Below are 26,438 nucleotides of genomic sequence, written 5' to 3'. Positions count from 1 at the left end.
ATTAATCCAAATAAAAGGAATCTGAAGGGAAGCGGTTACTCTCATTCTGCTGCATGACCCCTGTGTCCATGAAGGGAAGTCAGATTCTGGCAGAGAGGTAGAATTCTGCACAACACCTGGAAAAGCGCCTCAACAAACTGACAGCATTCTACAAAACAATTCATGTGAACTAAGTATAGATAGAATCACAGAGCACACAAAGGTGAGGGTGACAGGATGCAGGTTCTTCAGTGCCCTCACCATACTCAAGTGTGATACCAAAACTAACCAAACCAAACCATCAGATGGTTGATAGGGGGTTGTAATCCATAGGTTGCCAGACTAAAAATGTAAGCATAATTTTCAATCAGGCTGAATCTTCAGGCTGGAACTGGTTTTGTGTTGATTTCTTAAAACCTTTTAACTAGGGCTGTTAACGATAAAGCATTAACACACGCCATTAATTTGGAATCAATAACGCATTGCTTTTTTTAACATTAATTAATTATGTCCAAGTTTGTCCAAGTCCAAGTTTGACCAAATTTTTTCATTTGAATGCCTGAAAAACTCCAAAAAGGACAACACAGTGACAGAAGAGACATCCTCTGGTGTGCGGTGTGCAGTTGCAGCACTCTGGAGCTTGTCTCGGTTCAGACTTTTATCTCTAAACCTGCTCCATGATGTCTACACACTGAACGTGGTGTGTGCAGCTTACATTTCTTACATTCAACTAATTCAACACTAAAACTAACAACGAAAAAAGTCGTTTCTTTTTCATAGTCTAACTGCAGTCTTGGCTGTGGACTATTCAAAACTAACTTACACTTGTTGTGTTCACCACATATTACGACTTTTCTGGTGGAACCATGTGTGATAACAGCTGTCTGACACCAAAGCAAGCACAAAAGCAGAAAGAGCTGCTCTGTGTGGCAAGGATGAGATACCATTATGATTAACATTTCATCAGGAATATATGATATTCACATTTATATATACTGTACAGCTGTAAGGCCTAAGAGATGTTATCAACTGTAAATACAAACCGTCATTTGAATTACATTAAATATGATGCGTTTAGTGTTTAACAAATTAGACCTCAAAGGTCATTTCCTCACCCTCACATCTACAACACTATAATTATGAATATTTAGGGCCTGTTAAGTTTAACCGGACCTTGTGGGACTGGTTTTCTGCCCCCAGATTCTCACAATACTTTAAAACTGCACATTTTAGAGCGGCCTTTTATTGAGGCCAGCCCATTATTACACATTATTATTGTGTAATAATCACTGTGTCTAATCAGCATCTTGACATGTCACACCTGTGACTGGTGGATGGTTTATCTCAGCAAAGAAGTGCTCAGTAACACAGACTTAAACCCAATTGTGAACAAAATTTGAGAGAAAAACGCCTGTACATGAAAAGTGATAATCTACAACTAGGCTTAATTCCTGTCCAAGAAACTGCCACAATGGGTTGTTACTGGCCCAGTATGGATTACTGCCTCCCCCATAGGATGGGGCTGTGGACCAGTAGAGGCTTGAGTTAAGAAACCCTGGTCTATCTAACTTATATCTGTTTGCATTCTCTCTTAGGCCATCTGCCTCAATTTCAAAACCAACAGACAAGCCTTTCACATTCAAAAAATGTCTACATACTTCCTACTTCTGCACTTCTAGCCAGATGTCCTTTTAACCACAGCACCAATGGAAATTTTGGACACACACTCTTTTCATTCACTGTGTTCTTAATTTTTTTTTAATTATTTTTTACATTCTAGAATAATTTTGTTGACAAAGTAGCCACATTTAGCTTTAAGAACAGATCTGCACACTCCTAGTAGTTTTCTCAGTGTCTTAAAGGAATTTCTGTAGGTGCTGAAGAATAGTTGCTGCGAAGCTTCAGCTCATCCCAAATCATCCATTACATAATTCCATACGTCTCTTAATTGTTTTCTTGTCTTCCATATTAATCTACAATGTAGATTAAATAAAGAAATAAAGAAAAACAGTAACAGCTGGCACAGTACATATTAACATAGTTTAAATGGCTACTTTTAAAATAGTCCAGGTATAGTCTGTTTTCCGTATTTGCTGCTGTCTTTTCAATTATCTGATGTTAGTAATGCATTGTATGCACAGTATAAGGGCGTTTGAACTGGAGTGCAGAGAGCTGCAGTGTGCTATGTGCGGTTTGGTTACTGAGGCTGAGGTGTGTGACCTCAGTGACACAGCACAGCCGCCCAGGCAGCTTGACCCTGACACCTAAGAGGAAGTGTGTGTTCCTCTTACTACACAGCTCTTCATGCTCCAACACTAACAGCAATGTTTCATGTGAGCTTCTGCTTTTAAAGCACCAAGACAAGCCTTTCTAAATAATCATTATCCTATTTTGTGCTTTATATCAAAATACATCTTTAATACTGCTCCTAAAAATAAATAAAGGTGCTTTAAAGGGTTCGTTGAGTGATGCCTTAGAAGAACTGCTTTTGGTTCCATAAAGAACAATGGTTGTAAAAGAGATCTATGAGTATGGAGAAGTATTTACTTCACTAGATGTACAGTCATATGAAAAGTTTGGGCACCCCTATTAATCTTAATCACTTTTAGTTCTAAATATTTGGGTGTTTGCAACAGCCATTTCAGTTTGATATATCTAATAACTGATGGACACAGTAATATTTCAGGATTGAAATATAACAGAAAATGTGCAATATGCATTAAACCAAAATTTGACCGGTGCAAAAGTATGGGCACCCTTATCATTTTATTGATTTGAATACTCCTAAGTACTTTTAACTGACTTACTGAAGCACAAAATTGGTTTGGTAACCTCATTGAGCTTTGAACTTCATAGCCAGGTTTAATGCATATTGCACATTTTCAAACCTCATTTCAATCCTGAAATATTACTGTGTCCATCAGTTATTAGATATATCAAACTGAAAGGGCTGTTGCAAACACCCAAATATTTAGAACTAAAAATGGTTAAGATTAATAGGGGTGCCCAAACTTTTTCATATGACTGTAAAAGATGTTCCACAAACAGCAAAAATAATAAAAGTAGTAAAGTAGTAGCTAATATGACTGTATCAGCTATATGACTGCATTAGTAGCCAAGAAAACAATTTTACTTTCATGAAAAAAAGTCACAACCACCTTCTTTAAAACTGTATGGAAAAACTGTTTGAAGAAAAATCTGGTCCTATTCTTTAAACCCAACAAATAAATAATACTATGAAATGTGGAACAAGGCAGTAGAATTGTCAAACCAGACTGATTTGTTGCTATGTAACATGCTGTTTTCCTGTACAGTTAAACTACTTTAAAACCAATAAAACATAAAAAAACAACATTAAAAAAACTGGACCTGAGTAACTGCTGGGGATTGGATGGAGTGGAGCATGTGGTACTGACGTCAGATTACTGAGGATTCTGGGAAAGTGTGTGGTCTCAAAGAAGGCAAAGAGAAAAACCTGTATGTTTGGCATATTTTTTTATTATTTTGCCGCAAACTCTGGACAACAAGCAAAATAATGCCAGTTTTATGATTTGTTTACCCCCTTATTTTGTGTAAGCACATATTTGTTAATGATAAGCTTTATATTATTATTTTATTAGTAGTAACATAACAGATGAAGATGATCATCTGTGTTGAAGGTGTCACTTTAGCTCAAACTAATTATCAAGCATATCAAAACGAATGTTTTTGCTTAATATTTGAACCTATTTTGTTCTTTTTTTACCTCATAATTTAAAAAAAAAACATGTTCTATAGGTTTTTACACATTTTTTTAAGTATTTGCCACACGCATAATGAGCTGAGCCAAGCAAAAAAGAGGAAGTCTGAAAATCTTGGGCAGCTTCATCTGAGCTAGATAGCTCATGCTAATGATTAATGAGACACATTCCCAAAAACTAGAGAGATAATGCTACTCCTAATAGTAAATGAAACACATTTTCATTGATCAGGGATAATGCTAACAGTTAATGGAACATATTTCTAAATAGACTTTAGACTAGCCTGAGTTACAGACACAGGCTTTACTAGCTTTGCTCTCCTGTAGCCTTTGCTACTCCACGCATTATTAGCAATCAGCTATTATTTGGACTAATGCACACTGTTAAGCGTATAGGGGGGATTCTCTTTCTTTCTCACACACACACACACACAAACACACACACACACACACACAGAGTCTCAGATCGCTGTCCCAGTATCATGGTAAGGGGTAATCTGGAGTAAGCCTGCTTTATTGGCTGTTAGCGTAGTGACGCAGGTTTGATCCTCATGATGGATTTTGGGCGACATCTAGCCTGACCTGACACACACACACACACACACAGACTGAGTCTCTCACTCTCTCTTTTACCTCTTGATTCCTTTCCTTTACTCATTCCTATAAACTCGCATAACTTTAATAATAGCTTTTTAAATGTAGGTATTGTGATATACACTGAGGTGGCCATCAACATAGGTCATGACATCTGCTTATCCAAATATCAAGACAATGTCTAATTAATTAATTTAATTTATAACAGTTTAAACAGCTGACGTTATTTGATTGGGTAATATATAGTATCCAACAACCGTGAGTGCATGGATCACATTTATGCTAATTTTTTAAATTTTTAGTCTTATGGGACAATACTATAGAAATGATTATAGGCAATTTGTATTTAACAAACACTGAATAGTCAGTGTACAGCTTGCGTATCAGTGTAGATTCACTGTCGCCTAAAAAACTCAATACAAACCAATCCGGAATGTCACTGTCAATTGTTAAATTCATCTCTTCCCAGTGCCATGAGCATTCATGTAACCCCAGACCATGATGCTACCATCACTGTGCTTGACTATAGGCAAGGGACAATTGTCTTGGTACTCCTCACCAGGGCGCCACCTCACACTCATCCAAATAAGTCTCAGTCTTGGTCTCAACAGACCACAGGACATGATTCTATTAATCCATGCTTTTGATCTGCTAGTCCTCAGCTAACAGTTTGGAGGCTTTCTTGTGCATCAGCTTCAGAAGAGGCCCCTCTTGGGATGACGGCCAAGTAGAAGTAGAAGTTTTTTAAAGCAAACCTATGGATATGGTGCTGAACATTTGGACTTCTTTGATTGATCCTGTACCAAGTGAAACCTTTTCTGGAAAACTGCTGTGTGGCCTTTGCCATTGTGCAGTATCTCAGCAATCTTCTTATAGCCAAGGTAATCTTTGTGGAGAACATTGAGTCTATTTCTTACATTTTGGTAACCAAAATCCAACAACTTATAAACACAACATACAAACATAACACTGCCATAACATAACCTACTTCACATTGTTAAAAAGGCACTAAACCCTTAACCAAACTTTAATAGCTGAAATGTGTTCCCTTGAAGTGAAACATAACAGTCCTTACATTTTTTTTATAAATATTTCCTAACTGACCCTTTTTATTGTGGTCATTTCCGCTTTTGCAGCACCCTCACAGTTTTAACTGTGCTATAGTCAAGGATGATGTGTCTGGACTTTTGCAAGCGGATACTCACAATGTGCTAAATCAGTTATAATAAGTAATAATATTGGTTCTAAGAAGGCTCAACAGAAAAGTCTGCCGACCCAGACCCACCCCCTCCAAGCTTGCTGTTGTACTTCAAACAAATTCTCCTCCACACCTAACCTCCTAACCTCCTACTTAGCCACAACCATTGACTGAACCTTTTGAATTCACTCAGCAATCTTGTGGCAGATTTTGCCACAAAACCCATAGCACCTACCTCTACCGGTCTAAAATATGGTTGCCACCTATGCTCTTTTACATAAGACGCCAAGTCTGCATACTTCAGCCTTTTCCTTTCATATGCTCCATCTACTTCATCTTCAAATGAAACAGTTACCTCTTATGCTGTTTGTTATGCTGTTTTTTACACATATGCAAATTTGATTTCCAACCAAAATGCATTTGTACTTCTATTTTGTCACATGATTTTGTGAAGTCCTATGAATATATTATCATGTAAAAAAACACAAAGCAGTTGTATTGCACCACTGTTCATGATTTAATTCATTAAATGTCCTTCAGGTGCAGTAGATGTCATAATACATCACAACAAGTAAATTCAAGGCAGTTATTTAATCAGGGGAGGTAATCTGGGGCAATGTCCTGGTATAACACTCTGCATTAAGTGGTTTAATTCAGTTGTATACGTAACAGTGTTAATCAGACTGGCTTTTTGCCATTATCCAGGATTTCACAGTGTCATCTAGTTCTATGGGATTTCCTTTTATTTTTTTAAACTAATGGACTCACTGAGGCTCAGGTCCCACCTCACAAGTTACAGATAAGGGTTTTGATTGCCATCAAACAAAGATAGGCAACAGCTTGGGGGCCCAGAACACTGGGGGCTACACAAGGGCTGAAAAGCTTTACAGTGGCCTAATACTTTCATGTTTGTAATAGTGTTAATCACACTGGCGTTTTGCCAATAACCAGGATTTCACAGTGTAATGGGAGTTCTGTGGGATTTTCTTTTATTTCTTTTTCTTTACAGGGGTTAACCCATACAATTTAATGTAAAATGGCCAAACCTTCACAGAGCATTTGAGTGTGAAGTCCTTAGTTCCACTTTATCCTGGGTTTGGTTCTGTTGTGTTGGTGCAGCACTGCGGAGCAGAGATTAACACAGTTTATTTCCTGTTGTGAGAGATCCAGGATAGACTCTACTACTAAATATAAGTAATTCTGAGGTGATGTAACAGAGAAATCACTTTCGGTTCCTTAAAAATCTTTCAATAGATGGTTCTTTAAAAACTTTACATGAAGTGTGTGAGTGTGACTAATCAGTCCATTTTTAAAGTTGATGAAATGGAAGCAGGTGGACAAAGTTAAGAACCCGAGACAATTCTACAGGGACTGAAGTATGATGGTTAGACTACTGGGTCAGAACATCTTTAGAACATTGGGAAGGACTTTTGGGGTTTCCGAGTACGCAGTGGCCAGTACCTACCAAAAATTACTCCAAGGAAAGACAACTGGTGAATTGATGACAGGCTAATGGGCTCACAATTTCTTATATATAGGTGTCAACTCACACCTTATGCTTGGTTCACACTACACTTTGTAGTGTAACTTTTTGTTTGTCAGGTTTTTGTGCTGTTCACACTAACATGACTGGTTGTGCAGTACCCACAAGCGCTTCCGTTGTTGTGGCTTTTACATTACATGACTGATTGGAAACACAGGGTGAGGAATTGCACAGTTTTTCACCATAGAAAATCGCGGACTCTTCTGACTGCTCTCCAAAAAAACACTTTGTCTCAAGGACACACCAGAACTAGCGATGCTATATCAGAGAATCGCTAAAGAGAAGATTACCCACTTGAAGTGAGTCCGAAATTAATGGACTCATATAAAGACATAAAGCAAATTTAAGAGTTTATAAATGTCTATAAATGTACTAAACTATGTACTTATGTCCTCAACACAGAACAAAAGCAAATGTTTCAGCTAAGCCTTTGCATGTATTTCAAGCATCAGCTCACCAACCAACCAGCATTCAGTACCAGTACGTAGCAGTGAGTCTTTGTTGCATTTAACCTGTTTACTGTAGAAAAATAGAAACTTTCTTTCCTTTTTTAGTAAAATACATTATTCTACTTTGTAAAATTTAAGGAATACTTAGAACAAGTAGTTGATTACTATTTTTAATTAAAGTTTTTAGCTTTTAGCTCCATTCACCCCTTTCCTTATAAAAAATGGTTGATTGCCATTTTGCTACCAGGCTAAAATCGTGTAGTGTGAACTAGGTATTACAGGCAGAGACTTTGCTTGCCACCACGTAATGCAGGCAACAGCCTGTGACCCCGGGCTGGTGGGGGGACCCCAAGGGCTAATCAACTTTAAACTACAAAAGTGGCAATGTGCAAAGTTTGCAATGACAGTAAGATACCTCACCTTCCTAACTGCAGCAATTGACATTCATGAAATGTGAAGAGAAATTCACCTTCTGGTAGCAAAAAATAAAAAAATGGAAAAAATATCACAAGGCAGTTGTGGAAAGTAGCACACTGCTCTAAGAATTATCCCAATTATTTCACGTTATCCACTCATAACTTTACTTAAGTCTGGTTTATGCTTCTCTGACCCACACTCTACTCCAGTTGCAGTACCACTGGTGTTCCCTAGAGTGCAGCCCTGAAATCTAGGTCCTTCTGTGTGTAGTTTTTTTAGGTCGGTACAATGCATTTGATAACACTTTATAATAAACCAAAACCAAAAAAAAACGTAAAGTATGAACACCATAGCATTCACAGTGGTTCATACACCATGTGAAGAGCTGTGTGTGTGCTCAGGTGAAACCTAATGCTAAATTTATACTTAATGCATTGCAACTGGCCCAAGGGTGTGCCCCACAAATTATGCTTTTGTGCACAGGTGGCTGACTTCACATCGGAGGAGGCATGTGCTAGTCTTCACCCTCCTGGCGTTGGGGCATCACTAGTGATAGGGTAAGTCCCAATGAGTGGGTTAGGTAGTTGGTCTTGTAAATTGGGGAGAAAATGGGTGAAAAAGTCCCCCCCTCCATTTTTGTATCTAGTACTTTACACATGTCTGGTATTAATGAATGCGTTAATAGACATTTCTAAAACTAAAGAAGGAACTTTAGCCAAATTGGTGCAATCCAGCCCTCTGGTTCTTAATCGAATATTAACTTTGACCCTAATCCTAATAGGAATCATAACAGTTTATTAAGAGTTTGAACAGCAGCAGTTGAAACAATGAGAAGTTTTGAGAGATGGGTGGAACTGCCCTTTAACGGGTTTTAATATTAAACATTAGTGGATTATTTAAAGTGAAAATATTATAAATGCTTACTAGCATTGTATGCAGGAGTGCACGTGCTCGCAGTCACTAAACTTCAGTTCACTCTGTTTACAGAGCAGCAGGCGGCGCGTGGAGGGCGGTGCGTAAAGAGAGAACAGAGAGAGAGAGAGAGAGAGAGAGAGAGATACAGACAGAGGGTTCTCCACACCCCTGCAGCAACTGAACGCAGCGCCACTGGAAGACACCGCGCACATTAACACACGTTATGCAGCCGCTCGCGGACTTCGAGTGAATCCTCGCGGCCCCCCCGGGAGGGAGAGTCGCGAGACCTCGCAGTACCCGTGCCCGCGCGAGCTCAGCGAGCGACCCCCGACAGCGTCTTTATCATGTAAACAAAGCCAGAATGTCTCACCGCCTAACGCGCACGCCCTCGCCGCCTGTCCCCGTGCGCGCCCCCGGTTCAGTTCCTCAGGCCATGCACACGGAGCCCCGTTCTTGAAGCCGTAGCGCGCGAGGGATGGCGAGCGAAGCGACGACGGAGGGCGCGAGGGCGGAGGAGGCGCGCGGCAGCCTGAGCGTGCTGAGCTGGGAGCAGGTGCAGCGGCTGGACGCGCTGCTCGCCGAGTCCATCCCCATCCACGGGCGCTGGAACTTCCCCACGCTGCACATGAAGCCGCGCGACATCGTGAGGGTGGTGCGCGCGCGACTGCGCGAGCGGCACATCGACGTGCGCGAGGTGCGCCTGAACGGCTCCGCCGCGAGCCACGTGCTGCACGAGGACAGCGGGCTCGGCTACAAGGATCTGGACCTGATCTTCCACGCGGACCTGAAGGGCGAGCGCGAGTTCCAGACGGTGAAGGAGATCGTGCTGCACTCGCTGCTGGACTTCCTGCCCGCGGGCGTCAACAAGGAGAAGATCACGCCGCTAACGCTCAAGGTGAGTAAAAAAAAATAATAATAATGATTTTTATATTTAGTTGTCACTTTGCAGTTCTAAAACAAATTTAAAGGATAAGTCCAGTTCCAGGTGAAATGGACTTAGGGTGTAGTGAAACATGATAATGAGTACAAAAAACTTTTGTATTCCGAAATACAGCTTTTTTAGCCAATGCTCCCAACAGACTGCTCCCAACAGTGCTATTGATTGGTGCATAGTGCTGCACAAGCAAAGTAATCACTATTTTTACACCATTAACAAGCTCATAGTAGCCCTAAATTAAAACATGTCAACTGACAATTACGAACTAATAGGTAGAATAGAATAGTGTTATGGCAAGTATATTGTAGAGATATTTTCAACAGCTGGAATTTATGCCTTTTTACAGAGTTTATGTATTTCAGAATGCTAGGGTTTAATGGAGGTGGGCTATTCTGCAAAAGTTCATACTCTTCATCATGTTTCACTACACACCAGATTTCTCCTTTAAATGTGAACTCTTGTAAAGTCTAAACTGTAAAATGTCCCTGCATTACGATTAACTGTTTTCAGACGTAAAAAAAAATGTGGATTCAGAAAGAGGAACACTTCATTCTAGATAAACTTAAAGCAGCAGTCCTTAACATTTTTACTTGCATTTCTAAACAGTAATAGAAAAGGAAAATGTACTAACAGATGGCATCAGGGCTACTGCAAAAATGGAGATATCAGAGAAACAAACTTAGTCTTCACATTGTCATTCATGCACAGCATTAGAACTAAAGAGAGCTTGCGAGATAAAAGAGAGAGCAAAACAGAAATCTTGCTAAAATCACCAGATTGCTCTGCACTGAAAAGAGACTGCACCACAGTGCACGTTTTAAAAGTATTTTTCTGCATGCTCAGTGCAATTACGCATTCTCACCAAAAAAACAGTCAGAATTGGTCACTGTCGTGGGAATGGAACCAGAAGTCCAAACTCTTAAAAACTTCTTCATAGGAAGTTATTAGCCACGCCAAATGGTGTTGAATATGGTGCCTGATACCTGAGACAGTTTGAGTGAGTTTGTCTGAGAGAATTCTGGATTTGGAAGACATTAAAATGGTGAAGGGATACATTAGGGGCGATTCCAGGATCAGAGCTGTAGAATTGGTGAGGAAAAACTATTATTGCATTTTAACATACTATCATCTAACATTTATGTACATTCATAGGAGAGCTTTGATAAGTGTGTAATTTTAGACCCACTAAGTCTAGTAATCTGTCTAGTAACAAAACCTATTATATACAAGTGACAGTTGTGCTGCTTTCATTTTAAACATTGTTCCAGCAGAAATAAGACAGAGGTTGTTATTCAGAACAACTACTCAAAATTTAGCACCTTTAAAAGTGCTAAATTTGGGATGCTATGGGATACATGCAGCCAAAAGTATTGTCCAGCAAAATAGTCCCCAGAAATGTATTTGATCTGTTTAACCATCCTAAACATTGCATAGAAAGCACCATTTGGTGTAATATCTTTTTGAGGCGTTAATCTGAGACGTCACCATTCACCACCACTGTACACAAAAATCTGCTAACTGGTATAAAACAGTTGTTCTCAGCTCCAATCCTAAAGAACTTTGTGCTGTACAATTTCAAGTATTCCCTGACCTCAATACACCTGATCCAGCTCATAAGGTCATTACCAGGAGCTTCATTATCTGGGTCAGGTGTGTTGGGGCAGGGAATACTCAAAACTCTAGGGCAGGAAGTGTCCAGAACTGTAGATAAGAAACCACAATAACTCGTCGCATTGACCAAAATTAAAAGGCTCCTTAGGAAATCTAAACTTGTTGACACCCTTATTTTTGTACATAAATCATTTTTAAACAGTATGATTTGAAGAAGTAAAAAAAAAAAACATGGAATATAGCAGTGTACACACGTTTATACAAGACTAGCCAGAACAATTATCAGTTTTCCTGTACATAAAATCTGTAGCCTCAATTACAATAGTTTGTAAGGTAATTTGCTATTTGTAAGGTAATATAGCAGTGTACACACGTTTATACAAGACTAGCCAGAACAATTATCAGTTTTCCTGTACATAAAATCTGTAGCCTCAATTACAATAGTAAGGTAATTTGCTATAAGTGCTTAAAATAGACTACTCCAGCTTGCTGAATGAAGTTAGCAACTCAGCTAAGAGCTTTTAAAGTGTGTTAGCCTATCTTAAAGTTGCTAGTTTACCATACTGTTGGTTTGTATAACTTAAAACACAAATAGACTGCCTTACATGTAATGCTAGCCTACCTCATTTTAAAACTGTTAGCCTAGCATGATTAAATATTTGAAACTGCTACGTAAAATGTCAGCTTAACTACATTATAGTTGTTAGCCTAGGCTAAAATGATCTTTTCCTACAGAAACAATGATTGACTGACAGCAGTTGGCTAAATTACTGTAAAACTGTTAAACTGAACCAAAGATTTTGACTTATCTCACAGGAAAGAAATGTGTAAAATTTTAGCCTAACCTATTTTAAAAGTGTTATCAAGCTTAGCTTGAGTAAAGATGTATGCTTACTTCCAAACTGTTAGCTTGCTTACAAAGTGTTAGCTTACTTCCTGTAAATAAACTGGAAAGAAAACAGTTTCTTTACTTAACTTTCTCAGTGCCATACCACATTATTAGAAATCGACAACAAAAAAGTCATAATTATTACACTATATCTGTTCAAGCTGTTAGCATGACTTGCTTAAAGTTTTTAGCTTATCTTACTAAATATATGTAGCCTAATATGTTAGCCTAAATTGTTAGCCTTCATATTAATGTGTTGGCAGACTTTATTTGGCAGACTTAAATTTGTTTTGCAAAAATGTTTGTACAGTTCTTTTTAGCTGAGTGGTCAGTAACCTGACATTGACATTAGCAGGAGCTCCATTAGGAAGCATTCTGTGGGTTTAAGCCGCTGTTGGAGTGTTTGTAGTAAAATAAGTTGGTTTCTAGTACAAAGAGGATTTACTCTAAACCAATTTACAACCGATCCTCTTTCACCTCACGCTGCCCTGCGGACAGGGCACGTTTTCATGTGTGCAAATGAAGGTAGATAGAGCTACGTTTTATGAATGCTAATCTATAACTTTACATTATGGCTTCAACGGACAGTGTCCGGATGCTAATCAACTTTTAACCATGCACATGATAAAAAAAAAAATAACAGTGCTATAAATTGGTCTTCAAGTGATATAAGTTGGGAAGTGAAAGTCTAGGACAGGCTGTCCTGAGAGCAGACCACAATCACAGCCTGGTTTCTGAAGAGTCCTTGCTTTCTGAACAACCTCACACTCATCACACTGTAACCCTCAGTCTGATTGCAGGGTAGATGCTCTGGTTTAGACAGTTCTGGAAAATCCTCAGCATGTGGAAAACCAGGGAAAAGTTAATGTCTTTTAAACAAAGGGGTGGAAAATAGGACCAAATATAATATGCTTTAGGTAATAAGTATAATTTTATTTCTTAAAATACATTGTAATTCTAAACGTGGGATAACAGTACGGTGATTAATCACGAAGTGTTAGATTAGGGGACAACTTGGGAACGGCACTCTAGTATAAGTTGTGAGGAGTTATCTTGTGATGGAGGGAGGTCTGATAATGTCTTGGAAGGCATTAGCACTAACACTAGGAACACAGTGGGTGGTAATGTCTGTGACCGATGATGTCTAGCTGGAATAGTCTGTGATAAACAACTCACATCCAAGAACTCAAATCTAGATGCAGTTCAGGTCAGTGCCAGATCCATGGGACATGGCAAAAAAAGTGAATACTTGTTCCTGTCCCATGACATTTGGCACTGATGTTTTTTTAATTACACTTTAGTACTTCTGGCATTTCAGTAAGGATGAGAATTTCTATGGAGGCAATAAATATATTATTAAGAAATTTGGTTTTAGAATTTCATGTTGAATGGACCAATAGAAATGCTCCATAGAGACTTAAAATGAAATCTTCTACTATTGACTTTCATTGAAAGTTTAAAAAATGTTTTTCCTTCACCTGTAATGTTGCCATTTTAGAGGGTTGGGGTTTTTGTGTGACATATTTTTTATTGCAATCATGATACATGTTATGCTTTTTGTGTTTAAAGAACACTTAACAAATTACTGCACACTTTAATTAAAACATTATACATTTTATTAGGATAGAACTAGGCTTGGTACAATAAAAATCTTTGTGGACAATATATCATTCCAGAAAAATATTGCGATAAATGAAATTCTGGTCAGTTTAAAATAATTAAATGCCACTTACATAATGATAATACAATACCATAACAAAGCAATTATACCCATTTAAAAACAACACATTTTTAATTAATCATAACTAATGTAATGTAAGTGGCATTTAATTATTTTAAACTGACCAGAATTTCATTTATCGCAATATTTTTCTGGAATGATATATTGTCCACAAAGATTTTTTATTGTACCAAGCCTAGTTCTATCCTAATCATGAGATATATGTAAGTTTTTCTTCCCCTATTGCAGTCACTGCACACTGTGTGTATGGAGTTGCAGTTATTGAAGCATTGGTCTGGTATTGCATAACTGGCTAAAACACTGTTCACTGTTATATATGTGAAAATAAACACAATAGATGATATCACAATCATCAAATATTAATAATATTGAGGTCATGTTCATTTATTGTACGATAAGTCATATATAGTACCTGTTCATCAAGCAAAAAAAAATACATATAGAATTAAACAATGGTTGTTTGACTCCTGACTATAGTGGAACCCTTTTTGTTGATAAGTAGAAGTTTCTTACCATGACTGCAACACAAGTATAGCCATTATAATTACTATGAAAGCCCATCAGTGATTCAACATATGTTGTTGAGGGCGAATCAGTAGTAAATCTGACATACATATGTTTTCCTCCAAAACACCCTGCATGCACCGCTTCACCATTTTATTGATATGCGATATTTTATTGATATTTTAACAGCACATTTTAAACTCCAAAGCTTCAGAAAACTCTGATAGAAAAGTGTCACAGATATCGAATTGTGTGTTTATGACCTTTTAATGGTGAGGGAGCTTTAAAGAAGCTTCTTTAGAACTCACTCTGGAATGGCTTTGTTTACATCTGAACCACAAAGAGAATTGAAAGTCTTAGTGAGGAAATCACCACACACACTGATGTTCTCACTTCTCCAAACTTTGCTTGATGTACACCTGCATCAACATTCCTCTACGTTCCTCCAGGCCAATGAACACAGACAGACTTATAGTAGGAGCTCCCTGCTGGGTAAAAGAGGCACAGTTACAGTACAGGCTGAGGTGAGGTGGAGGTGTTGTTGAGGTTAATGACAGCAGGTCATAGACTGGAGTTAGCGTGTTAGCCAGATGCAAAGTAACTCTGATATTTAACTGTCTCTTTCATTGTCTCTCCTTTTCTCTTTCTTTTACTCTCTGTCTTGTTGTTGTATTTTATTGCTTTCTTTTCCTATTTCACTTTCTTTTTGTGTCTTACTTTCTCTCTTTCTTATTCCTTTACTTCTCTTATGTCTCTCCCTCTTTTGAACACCTACCCTTTCTCTAACTGCTTCTTTCATTATCTCTCTCTCTCTTCTTCCCCCACCCTCTCACAGGAGGCGTACGTCCAGAAGATGGTGAAGGTGTATAATGACTCAGACCGCTGGAGCCTCATCTCTCTGTCCAACAACAGCGGGAAGAACGTAGAGCTGAAGTTCGTGGATTCGCTCCGGCGGCAGTTTGAGTTCAGCGTGGACTCCTTTCAGATTCGGCTGGACTCTCTGCTGCTCTTCTACGAATGCTCAGAGAACCCCATGGCCGAGAACTTCCACCCGTCCATCGTTGGCGAGAGCGTGTACGGTAACTTCGAGGAGGCGCTGGAGCACCTGCGGCACAGGCTCATTTGCACGCGCAACCCAGAGGAGATCCGCGGTGGTGGCCTGCTAAAGTACTGCCACCTGTTGGTGCGGGGCTTTCGTGCCGCCTCACCATCGCACATGAAGCAGCTGGAGCGCTACATGTGCTCACGCTTCTTCATCGACTTTCCCGACGCTTCAGAGCAGCGGCGCAAGCTGGAGTCCTACCTGCAGAACCACTTTGTGGGCCTGGAGGACCGCAAGTACGAATATCTGAGCACACTGCATGGCGTGGTCAGTGAGAGCACCGTGTGCCTGATGGGCCACGAGCGACGCCAGGCCCTCAGCCTCATCACCATGCTGGCTGTGCGTGTGCTGGCTGAGCAGAACGTCATCCCCAATGTGGCCAACGTCACCTGCTATTACCAGCCGGCACCATACGTCGCAGACGGCAACTTCAGTAATTACTACGTTGCACAGGTGCAGCCGGTTTACGCCTGCCAGCCCCCAAATACCTTCTGCCCGTGGCTTCCCTGCAACTGAGACTGTTGTGGGACATGCTGGCAGTCTGAAAGAAGTGCTCAAATGCTAATGCTAACTGGTCAGTGTAATTTGTGAAATTTGTTACAAGGCTATGTAAGCTAGAAGAGAGGCAACAAGTAGCTTAATATTTCAGCAAACAGCAGTTAAATGGAGAAATCCTATGTGAAATGGACTTGGGGTGTAGTGAAACATGATAATGAGTACAAAAACTTGGCCAATAACTGACCTCCGTTCTCCCCCAGCATTACAAAATACAGCACTTTTGACAATGCTAGAGATCGGGCATAGCACTGCCCATGCAATGAAATCGCTATTTTTAAAACATTAACTAGCTCAAATTAGCCTTATGTTAAATTACAATAAGTTAGAACAATAAGAGGAATAAGCATAAACGAATAGGTAGGACAGGGGAAAAGATTGCAAAATGAATTATATGAAATGCATGAATAATATAGAGATATTTTCAGCAACATCTGGAATTCATGCATTTACATGAATTGTTAATCGTGTGAAAATGGTGATTTCTTTCCATGGGTAAAACTATGCCCCCAATTACTAGCATTATGAGCCTGTTGTGAGCATCGGCTAAAAGCTTTGTATTTAGGAATGCTTGTGGTAAATGGTGGTGAGCTATTCGACTAAAGTTCATCCTCGTCATCATGTTTCACTACATCCCATCATGTTTATTTTACTCCTTTAAGCCCCTCCCATGCAGGCACAGTACTAAGCTTTGGAAAAAACACACATATTTAAGTGTAAATTTAAATGGCATTTTTTTTTTTTTTTTTTTACACCAAGAACATTAACAGGTACAATGTACCCTTTAATCAGAGTTGCCCAAACCTTTGCATTAAATTTGCATTACATTTTAAAGCACAGTAACAAAAACAGCCTAGCCAAAGATAAAGGGTGGTTTTGCACAAATTAATTACTTATACATGTATATTTTTAAGAAATATAAACAAATCAACAAGTGGATCTCAGGGAGAAAAATTGAATGCATACAAAAACATATTACATAGGCCCTTTATAAACATTAAAACCTACAACATCACTACCCAAAGAAGCATTTGGGCAGTTCTTTTTTACTACCAGGCATGTCACCCAGGGCAGCAGAATGGATCAACCAGAGTACCTGACATTTGGTTTTGCCTAATTGATGGCAGATGATTACATTTCTTTTTTGCGTGGCATTGAAAGTGTGGAGGAGAAGTCAGAACCATACTGCTCTTGTCGATGACTTGCTTTACGCAAGAGCAGGATGGAGGTCATTTGGCCTCGTTTCCAAAGGAAGTCATGTTGTGTCCAGGTGGTCCGAGGCATTCTGCCAAACCTGAAGAAACCCCACACAGGCTTTTAGGCCACAACATGACACACACAGACAGGAGTCCAGACCACCAGTCTATTCTGTGACCCCTGTGAGTGGGAGAAGAAAGAGAGAGCTAGTTCTCAAACTTTGTAGTTTATTTCTTTGTGTGGTTTAAGACCTGTACAGAGACTTGAAGCAGAGATGTACAAATACGTAAAGACTTGTCCCCATGTAGGTCGATGTGAAGACAGGCGGGACAGACGATGATCAGCAGACACTCAGTCACTCAGAGACTCATTCAAACCAGCAGGGACGAAATAAACTGTTTACAAAACCAAAGATATTTTTTGTAGACATCAGCTAGCCACAAAAAAGTGTATCCAAGTGCCTGCAACAGATCAAATGCAACAAAGAGTTACAGAGCAAGACCCCCATCCAAATCCAAGGGGGGGGGTATTGCCCTGGACACAGTGGAGGGACTCATTTTAGTGTGTGTTTATGTGTGTGGGTGGGTGTGGCTTCCTGTTCTTCTGTAGGTAATACATGGCAAAAGGCTCTGTGCACATTATCTTAACAGTTAGGGTGTAAATATCTGACATCATAAGGCTGGCTTTTAAAGGGCCTGTATCATGCAAACCAAGATATACAAAAACAAAAGCTTGACATTGTATGTAAAAATTACCTCCTTCAAACTGTATACGCAAAATTTTGGTTCTTAAACAGCTGGTTTTAAATGTACTGCTTTTGTGGAGTCGCAACAGGTAGTGCATTTGCATATCTCCATCTTACAGGCACTGTAACCGACAGTGAGGACGGAAGAAGTTTTTTATATAAGACAAATGCCATCTGGTATCATTAAAGGGTGTTTTTACATGGGAATTTTTAGTCAGGTTAAACTGGACCGTGGTTTGTTTTTTTAACCATGGTAATTTGGCAGGTGTAAATACACCAAAACAACCACATCAAGACCCATGAGAAGGAGTGGTCTCAAGCAAACTATGCAGTGGTGGTAAATTACCCAACCTCAATTTAACCCAATTATGAAATATACTCCTCATGTTTGAGAAAAAAATCCATAAAATGTAAATGTTTATAATGGGCTAAGTGGCTCTTGAGGTGCAGTTTAACTGATTTATTAGTCAGATAATTACAACAGCAATTAACAGGTTAAACTGTACAGAAATACGCACTAGTCTGGAACACAAAACATTTTTTTCTGTATTTACTCTCTTGTCCTTGCCACAGACAGTTCGGACCAATAAGTGGAAACAACGTCTTTATATGGTATGTTGTGATGCATTTTGGTTTCCTTGTGTGAAACCAAACCAGGGCAAAAAAAAACTTTAAGTTAACAAGCATGTTAAATGAAATTAAACCAGAGAAATACACTGTAGGTGTGAAAACACCATTTGATAAGTGTGGTGTAGTTGCAATGTAAACATTGTTTGAGAGCCGGAATCTATTAAAATGTTTCAATTTTCATTGTTTCTGAGATGTCAGAACAACCAAGACAAATACACACATGCTTATACACAGCCAGTGGACCTTTAATAGTCCTTAAATGTTTTATGAAGATTTCTAATGACTTTATGTTTTAACAATCACAGGTCGCATCCAAAAACTGATGCTAACGTTAATGCATAATAGTTTGGTTTAACTGGTAAACAAAGGAATGTATTAGGAATGTCTTGGTGTGTAAAGCCAGCCTTATGATTGCATGACGACAGTACACCCTTTGATTCAGTGAACCATGAAGTGAAATAATTCACGGCATCATCAGAGTTTCAGATTCAGTTGTATTGTATTGAGTCATGGTTGTGAGTCATTACTGAAAACACAGATGCAGATGCAGATACTTACACAGAAGAGAAGTGCATGCTTTATTGAATAGTTTGGTTGATTGTAATGTACTAAAACATTCCAGAATGAATTTGACTAACATTTGAATTAGCAGCTCATTAGAGCATTTTAACACCCCTACTAAAGAGTTCTGACTTTCACACAACTGGGTGGTAGTGAGGGTTATCTATTGCACATATCTGTGTGTGTGCGGTTTTATGTGTGTGTGTGTTTTCAGGGTATGAGTTAGTCTCAGGCACTCACCTCCTCCGGCCTGACCTTACTGTACAGTTGGCTCAAGGGGGCCTGGGAGCCGGCTAAGCTCAGATTAGGGCGCTGGGGCCAATGCCATTACTGCTGAAGGGGAAAACCGAAAGCTAGGTCGCAGGCTGGACAGCAAGTCAAATTAAGGAAGACGGCTCCAGTAACATGCTGGCTGCTTCCACATCCTCTTTTCTCTGTATGATAAATAATAATTCCTTATTCCAGAGAAGGTAAAGAATGCTGGACTTTCCTGCAGCCAAGGAGATTCCAACTTACTACAAGAGTCGCAATCAGAACCTGTTTTAACTGCCAAATTTCAGACTCTTATCTGTCTATGAATGTTTCCAACTAAGACAACATTGTAAATTCACTTGGCTAATAAAAGGGCATTGGGTTTTTATATACACAGATCAGTAAAAACAATAAAACTGCTGCCAATGGCACATGTTAAGGGTGAAATCTACACCTTAGACAGATAGTGCTTGAACAGTCAGTGCTTAAAGTTGGAAGTAGGACTTTTTGGAAGCAAGAAAAATGGCCAAGATTACCAATCTAGAGTACTTCGACAAGAACCAATCTGTGATGGCTATACAACAGGACATCAAAACTACTCTAAAACCCTCAGACAGGTCTTGTGTGGTTTTTCTGAAATGCATCGATCTGTACCTAAGAAAAGAAGGACAACTGCTTTAAAGTAGGACAACTGGTTAATTGGCATCAGGGTCAAGGGCACCCAAGGCTCATTGATGAGATCCATGGAGGCCTTACCTCACAACTTACAAGACTTAAAGGATCTGCCGCTTAGGTCTTAGTGCCAGAAACCTTCAGAGAATTTAGGGGTCTTGAGGAGTCCATGCTTCGACATGTTAGAGCTGTTTTGGTAGCATAAAAGGGAAGAGCACATTATTATTGTTTGGCTGATTGAGGTATATATATTGGTTTAGTTTCTGTTTCTTACCTGTTATTTTTGTGTTATTTACATTGATTGGTATCGTTATCGTTAGATATGGTATCATTAGGATAGTGTGGGTTCAATCACAGGAAAGTCCAAAATTATAATTGGTAATGATCAGCAGTATTTTTCAAAATGCTGACAAAACTGCAGGTCAACAATTCCAGCCTATTACTGTCAAATTATTTATCAGTCACTGAATCAAAAGAATCTTAGTAATAATACTATTACTTGGCTTAGCAGAGATAGCACTAATAATAACTCTGTCAGAGCTGTGTTTATAAATTATTTGAAGATGTTAAAAGACTCCACTGCAATGTTCTTAAGGTTCTTTTGCCCCCTGTATGACGTCACAGCCCACTTCAGCTTTCTAATCTGGCAGGCTCAGATGTCAGCAGAGTGACCCGTGCGTGTGTGTGATCAGCCCTGCGATTGAGAGTTCGACCCGCAGCGTTCTTGCACCTTTAAACACTTCTCTTTTATTTTTCTACTGATTCCTCTATTTTTGTACATATCTGCTTAATGCTGAGGTCACCCCTCTGATCTCTGTTTCTAATGCTGTGAAGAGTGCGCATGCAAGTGAGCGAGTATTCCATTACTGGAGCTGGTTGTGAAAATGTGTCAGTCTAGCTTTGCCAGGAAGAATGCCTCTCAGCACCCAGAAAAAAAGTGCGTAGTCTGTGGATGCATTCTCGCAAAGCAGACATTTGCGGGGTTTTGTGTGTGCGTGTGTGTGTTTTGATCATGTACGTCCTGGAGTCTCCTCTAAATTAAGATTGTGGGTGACTCAGTATCTTGTAAAGGATCATGTAATTTGAATGACTTTCATTAAATGGTGAAAAAAACAGCACTTCTTTTGTGTTTTTATTAAGCATGACCACTGTATACCACAGGACTAGAGCAGTGGTTGTTGAAGAACATGAACATGAAGACATGTGCACAAACAAATGTGCTAGGTACATTATTACATCATTATACATATGCAAAATACAAAATATCAAAATTATACAAAATATCACTTTATAAATCTTATTACGTAAGAATTAATAAGAACACTAGAATATATCAGTATCTAAGTCAAATTTATGAAACCCATGGATTTCCCAGAGTGCTTTTTAACAATATTTAATGTTTCTGTGATGACCACTGACCTCAGTATTTATTATTAAAATAATTTCAAATAAGTCTGACCATAACTGTAACAGAAAAACAATAAAACCACTAAAATTTCAACATAAGTCAAAATCACAAAAATAAACATTGAAAAACACAAACATTATAATTTATTAGTACACAATTATAGTACACATACATATAATATTGGTTTAGGTTTTGTATAATCTGGCGCATAAATAATGACATCATGAGCAACATATTTTCCATTTTTGCCTATTTTTACTTTTTGACATAGAAATGTATTAAATTCACAATTCACAATCCCAAGAACCATATTGAAACATTGACAAATGGGGTCCAAAGGGCCAAGGGCTAAACAATCTCAATCTGTATGCAAGTGGTGGCTCAGTGGTTAGAGCACTGGGTCATCTTTAACAAGGTTTTGATTTAATTGATACCTGTGCTTAGCAAGCTGCCTTGGGCCCTTATCACCACTGTTCCCTGTGTACCACAGCGAAGTCTGCCCACCAAGTGTTGCATGGATGGGTTAAAAGCAGAGGTAAATTCGATCTGTGCTTTTAGCAAAAGCATGGTAATTATGGTTGCCTTGTCTACAATTAACCATTTGATGCCCCCCAAAATGGATCAAAAGTTTAAATTGTCTATATCTTTGCAAAAAAAAGTATTTAATCATTCAGTATTTAAGATATTCCTCAATTCACTTGTTGTTGTGTGATCATCACACATTCTTATTTTATTTTTACCTTTCTTATTTTTTTGGTTAGAAACCTTTTCTTGTATCACTACCCCTCTAATGCACAACATGGATATTTTTTTCTATGGTATTTCAGGTATAGCTGAGTGTTTCTATGATATATTTTGAAAGAAATTAATATTTAATTATCTTCTATGCTATAAATATCTTGTTTTTGTTTATCGCAAATCTTTATGTTTGTTTTCCTTTCTTACTTTATAAAGTAACACAGCTTTGGATTTTTTTACATCAGGTCAGACATATGACCCACATGCATTTATCACAGCTCAGCTATAGGTCCTGTCACACAGCTAAATCAGTACTGTTTTTAATTGTTCTATCATTAATTTAGAAAATTTGGATGAAAGTAGTAAAAGATAACTGTACATAATATTTCATTAGGCTTGGGTTGCCTTACAAGTAAGTACACTACTGTAAGAAAATTACTAGCTAGCTGTTTTAGTTAGCCAAATCTACTGTAGTTAGCAAACTAGTGTAGCTTACTTCTTTTTAGGCACAGGTAAGAGCTAAGAACAGAGTATAACTAGGTATTAAACAGCTTTCTCTCTCTCCCTCTCTTTCTGTGTGTGTGTGTGTGTGTGTGTGTGTGTGTGTGTGTGTTCAACCTAGATATTAGTATAGACATGTTCTGTCCAGTTGTCCATGTACTCTTGACAGCAGCAGTGGATTTATATTAGCCTGCGTCATCCTTGCTAATGCTAATGCAGTCTTACCAGATGTCTTTCTTTCTGTCTGTCTCTATTTCTGTCTCTCCATTCCTCTCTCTCTCTGTCTCTATCTCTCTCTATCTTTCTCTCTCTCTCTCTCTCTCTCTCTCTCTCTCTCTCTCTCTCCTTCTGTGCATCTGAATTGGGCTATTCTCACTGCCCTCATCTTAAAGAAGGAAGTTAGCAATAGCATAATGTTAGCATAGCCACCTCCCTGAAATCTACTTTTGCAACTTGGGATGTCTGGAGTAGGTTTGGTCTAAAATGATTTGTTCTAGATAAATTGCCTAGTCAGAACTGTTCACAGTAGTAGAGTCAGATGTCTGAAACTCTAAAAGCTCCCTTACAGGAAGTTCAAATAATAGTCACATGGCTATAAATACACTGGCTTTTACCAGAGCCTTAGGAGGATTTTTGATGTAAAATGTACATGTATTTAAAATTATATATCACATATATCACACACTACAGTGTTGCTTGCAAATTTGTGAACCCTTTAGAAATGTCAAAAATTCTGCATACATATATATAAAAAACAAAGCTAGATAAACAGAAACAAGTTAAATAAATTAGACAAATCTATTCATCATGATCATTTATTTATTGAGCAGCATTGTTTTTTTTTTTTTTTTTGGAGATCAGTGGATTTCTCTTTGCAACCCTTCCATGCACACCATTGTTATCAACATTAGCCTTAACATTATGAGAGAGAACTTCAGTTGCTTAGAAGTTACCCTGGGGTCCATTGTTACCTCACCAAATATTACACGTTATATTTGTTGCTTGACCACTCCTGGGAGGGTTACAATGGTCTTGAATTTCCTCTTTTTGTTTAACATTTTTGCCACTCACATATGTACACATTTGTACTATTGGATCATTTTTCTTTAATAAATAATGAACAAATCTATTATTTTAGTCTCATTTGTTTAACTGGGTTCTTTCTTTATCTACATTTAGGACAGGTGTAAAAATCAGATGATGTTTTAGGTCATATTTATGCAGAACATGTGCAGATTAGTAAATAATTATTATTAGCATATAAATAAGTTGTGCTTAGGTCCATTCACCACTACTGTAAAGAAATCCAAAGGCTTGCTGGGATGGACGGTCATGAAAAAGGGGCTGGACACGGCCTGTGTTATCCCCTAATTAAGCAGATGTAGAGCATGAGCTATATTTAGGCCTCCATAATAAGGATATTAACCTGTCTGTTCTAATCTGATGAAGTGCTTAATGTGCTCAACAGTCTAGGGTGGTTACAGCACCTGGACTTATGGGCATTACATTGTAACACATATGCGCAGGCCAGGAGGGAGGCTGGGAGGAGGGTTACACCAAAGCCTCCGCTACTCCCTACCTCCTTTCCCCATCTTGTTAGGTCTGGGCAGGGTCAGTGTGGCCTGGATCCTGGAGAAAGAGAGAGAGGAAGAAGTATTATCCACATGTGTCCACCTTATCTAGTCCGTTTCCTGCTTAGGTGTTTGGGGGGAAAGGTGAAGTGAATAGTAGGCTTTATTAGTAGGCCAAGTGTTACTCAACCACTATCCTCAATGTTAACCAAGCTCCATTTAATAATCCACATAGGCTACTTATTAAGCTAAGATTAATCAACCTGTCCCAGTTGGGTGCAGTTTTATCCCTTTATCTTTATGGACAAAGCCAATGTTTTGAGAAGACTGGCACTGAATCCACACTTTGTAAGGTTGTCTTTGGTGAATGTGTTGGTGTTGCACTGCCCCCTAGTGACAGGTATGTTAGATCAAGCAGACTTATGCAAAGAAGCTGAAAGAACCCATATATTACATTTTCTTAGGTTTCATTTTCATCTATTTTCGGTTCTTGTTTGCAAAAGGCCTCAAGGTTCTGTGAGGTTCTTGGACGTTCTAATTTTGTTGCACTGTTCTTTTCAGACATCCCAAGTTGCAACAATTAATTTCAGGGAGGTACACCCCGGACCTGGACTTGGAATCAGCCCCCCCATTTAGCTCCCTGTGGGCAGTACTACAATCACTATTACAAACTCTACAGCGGGCAAGAGTTTCATAGTTTTTTACTGTTACCAGACATGGATATACTTTAGAGTAGTCTGAGGTGAAATAAGTTTTGATGGGAGCCATTTTGCACTGAATGCATTCCGTCTAGGAAGGGGAAAAAACACTGCTCACCCACACTAAAAACTGATTGGCTGACTCACAGAGTCTTTGCAAAGAACAGTCCAATCAGAACCCTTTCTGTTTTGCATGCGCTTCTAGAATATGCAAACGAGGGAAGCGCCTTTCTCTCCCTCTAGCTTCCCTGAGTAAAAAAATACTGTGTCGCCTGCGTGAGCGTGCTAGATTTGAAGAGATTTTATCTGACTTGTGGGCATCAGGGAGCCGTTATTGATATGCTTTGTAATCCGGAGACTTGGGACATCTGTCTTTTGAGATCTCTTTACAGATCTTTGAGATGGTTTATATTTTTTTTATTCAAATCCTGACCTCTACCAGTTGAAGTGTTTCCTGTGCCACTTGAGCAACACAAGCCCAAAGCATGATCCACTCACCCCCATGCTTAACAGTCAAAGAGGTGTTTTTTTTTTCATCCAATTCTAAACCCTTTATCTTCAAGCACATTGTACCTTTGCACTCTGCAGCCACTTCCTCAGTTCACAGGACTTGTTTTCAAAGTGCATCAGGCATTTTGACAGGTGTTGTGACGGTTTATCACCATTCCAGAGTCAGCTAAACCTCTCTCAAGGTTATTAGAAGTCAAATAGAGGCAGGTCATTTTTTAAAGTTACATTTGCTGACAAACTGCAAGTTTTGGTTTTTTACTTTATTTATTTGAATCGGCACATGTAAATTATTTGAGCTTGTAAGTTAATAAAGTAAATAATAAAAAGCAAAAAGTTTCCAAGTTTTCTAACCCCCAAATATAGAATCTAGAATATAAAATATAGAACCTGTATACTGTCTGTTTAAAAAAGTAATGAGCAAGCAAGTACAATCCAGTGCAAGTCTCTGCAAATGTAAAATTTTGCATAATGGACTAGCTTGTACAGATGCTGATCAACCTGTGGAGGAATAATAGCAGAAAAAGGGGGCGAGATATTAAGATTAACGAGTGACTTATGAATTAATCTCAGTTTCCAACTCTGGACGGCACAGCTGTGACTCACTCAGCAGTTCCCATGGCACCACTCAGCCTTTTCCACTCATTCAGCCTTGAATATTTTTAACACATCTAATATATAATGCCAGAGAGATCAACAGAGACTAACTCTCTCTCTCTCTTTCTCTCTCAATCTGTTATTAATCAAACATGACTGTAATGTCTGTTGAGTCTGAGAGCAGCATG

The 26,438-nt window shown here is 38.8% G+C and overlaps 1 protein-coding gene across 1 annotated transcript; it reads left to right on the top strand.

Moving 5' to 3' along the window:
- Positions 1-8,889: 8,889 nt before the first annotated feature.
- tent5ab (terminal nucleotidyltransferase 5Ab) lies at positions 8,890-21,345 on the top strand. The gene is made up of 2 exons (XM_007237438.4): positions 8,890-9,729; positions 15,352-21,345. Exons 1-2 carry the CDS (start codon positions 9,310-9,312, stop codon positions 16,132-16,134), a joined length of 1,203 nt encoding a protein of 400 aa, XP_007237500.3. The 5' UTR covers positions 8,890-9,309; the 3' UTR covers positions 16,135-21,345.
- Positions 21,346-26,438: the final 5,093 nt, after the last annotated feature.

This window comes from Astyanax mexicanus, chromosome 13 (genome assembly GCF_023375975.1).
Source record: "Astyanax mexicanus isolate ESR-SI-001 chromosome 13, AstMex3_surface, whole genome shotgun sequence".
Taxonomy (NCBI): domain Eukaryota; kingdom Metazoa; phylum Chordata; class Actinopteri; order Characiformes; family Acestrorhamphidae; genus Astyanax; species Astyanax mexicanus.
This window is presented reverse-complemented; position numbering and strand designations above follow the sequence as displayed.

What these genes read in the sequence shown, in the direction of transcription:
- tent5ab (XM_007237438.4), top strand. Translation starts at nt 9,310, where the DNA reads ATGGCGAGCGAAGCGACGACGGAGGGCGCGAGGGCGGAGGAGGCGCGC. An exon ending in TCACGCCGCTAACGCTCAAG is followed by an intron (nt 9,730 to 15,351) that starts GTGAGTAAAAAA and finishes ACCCTCTCACAG; the next exon opens with GAGGCGTACGTCCAGAAGAT.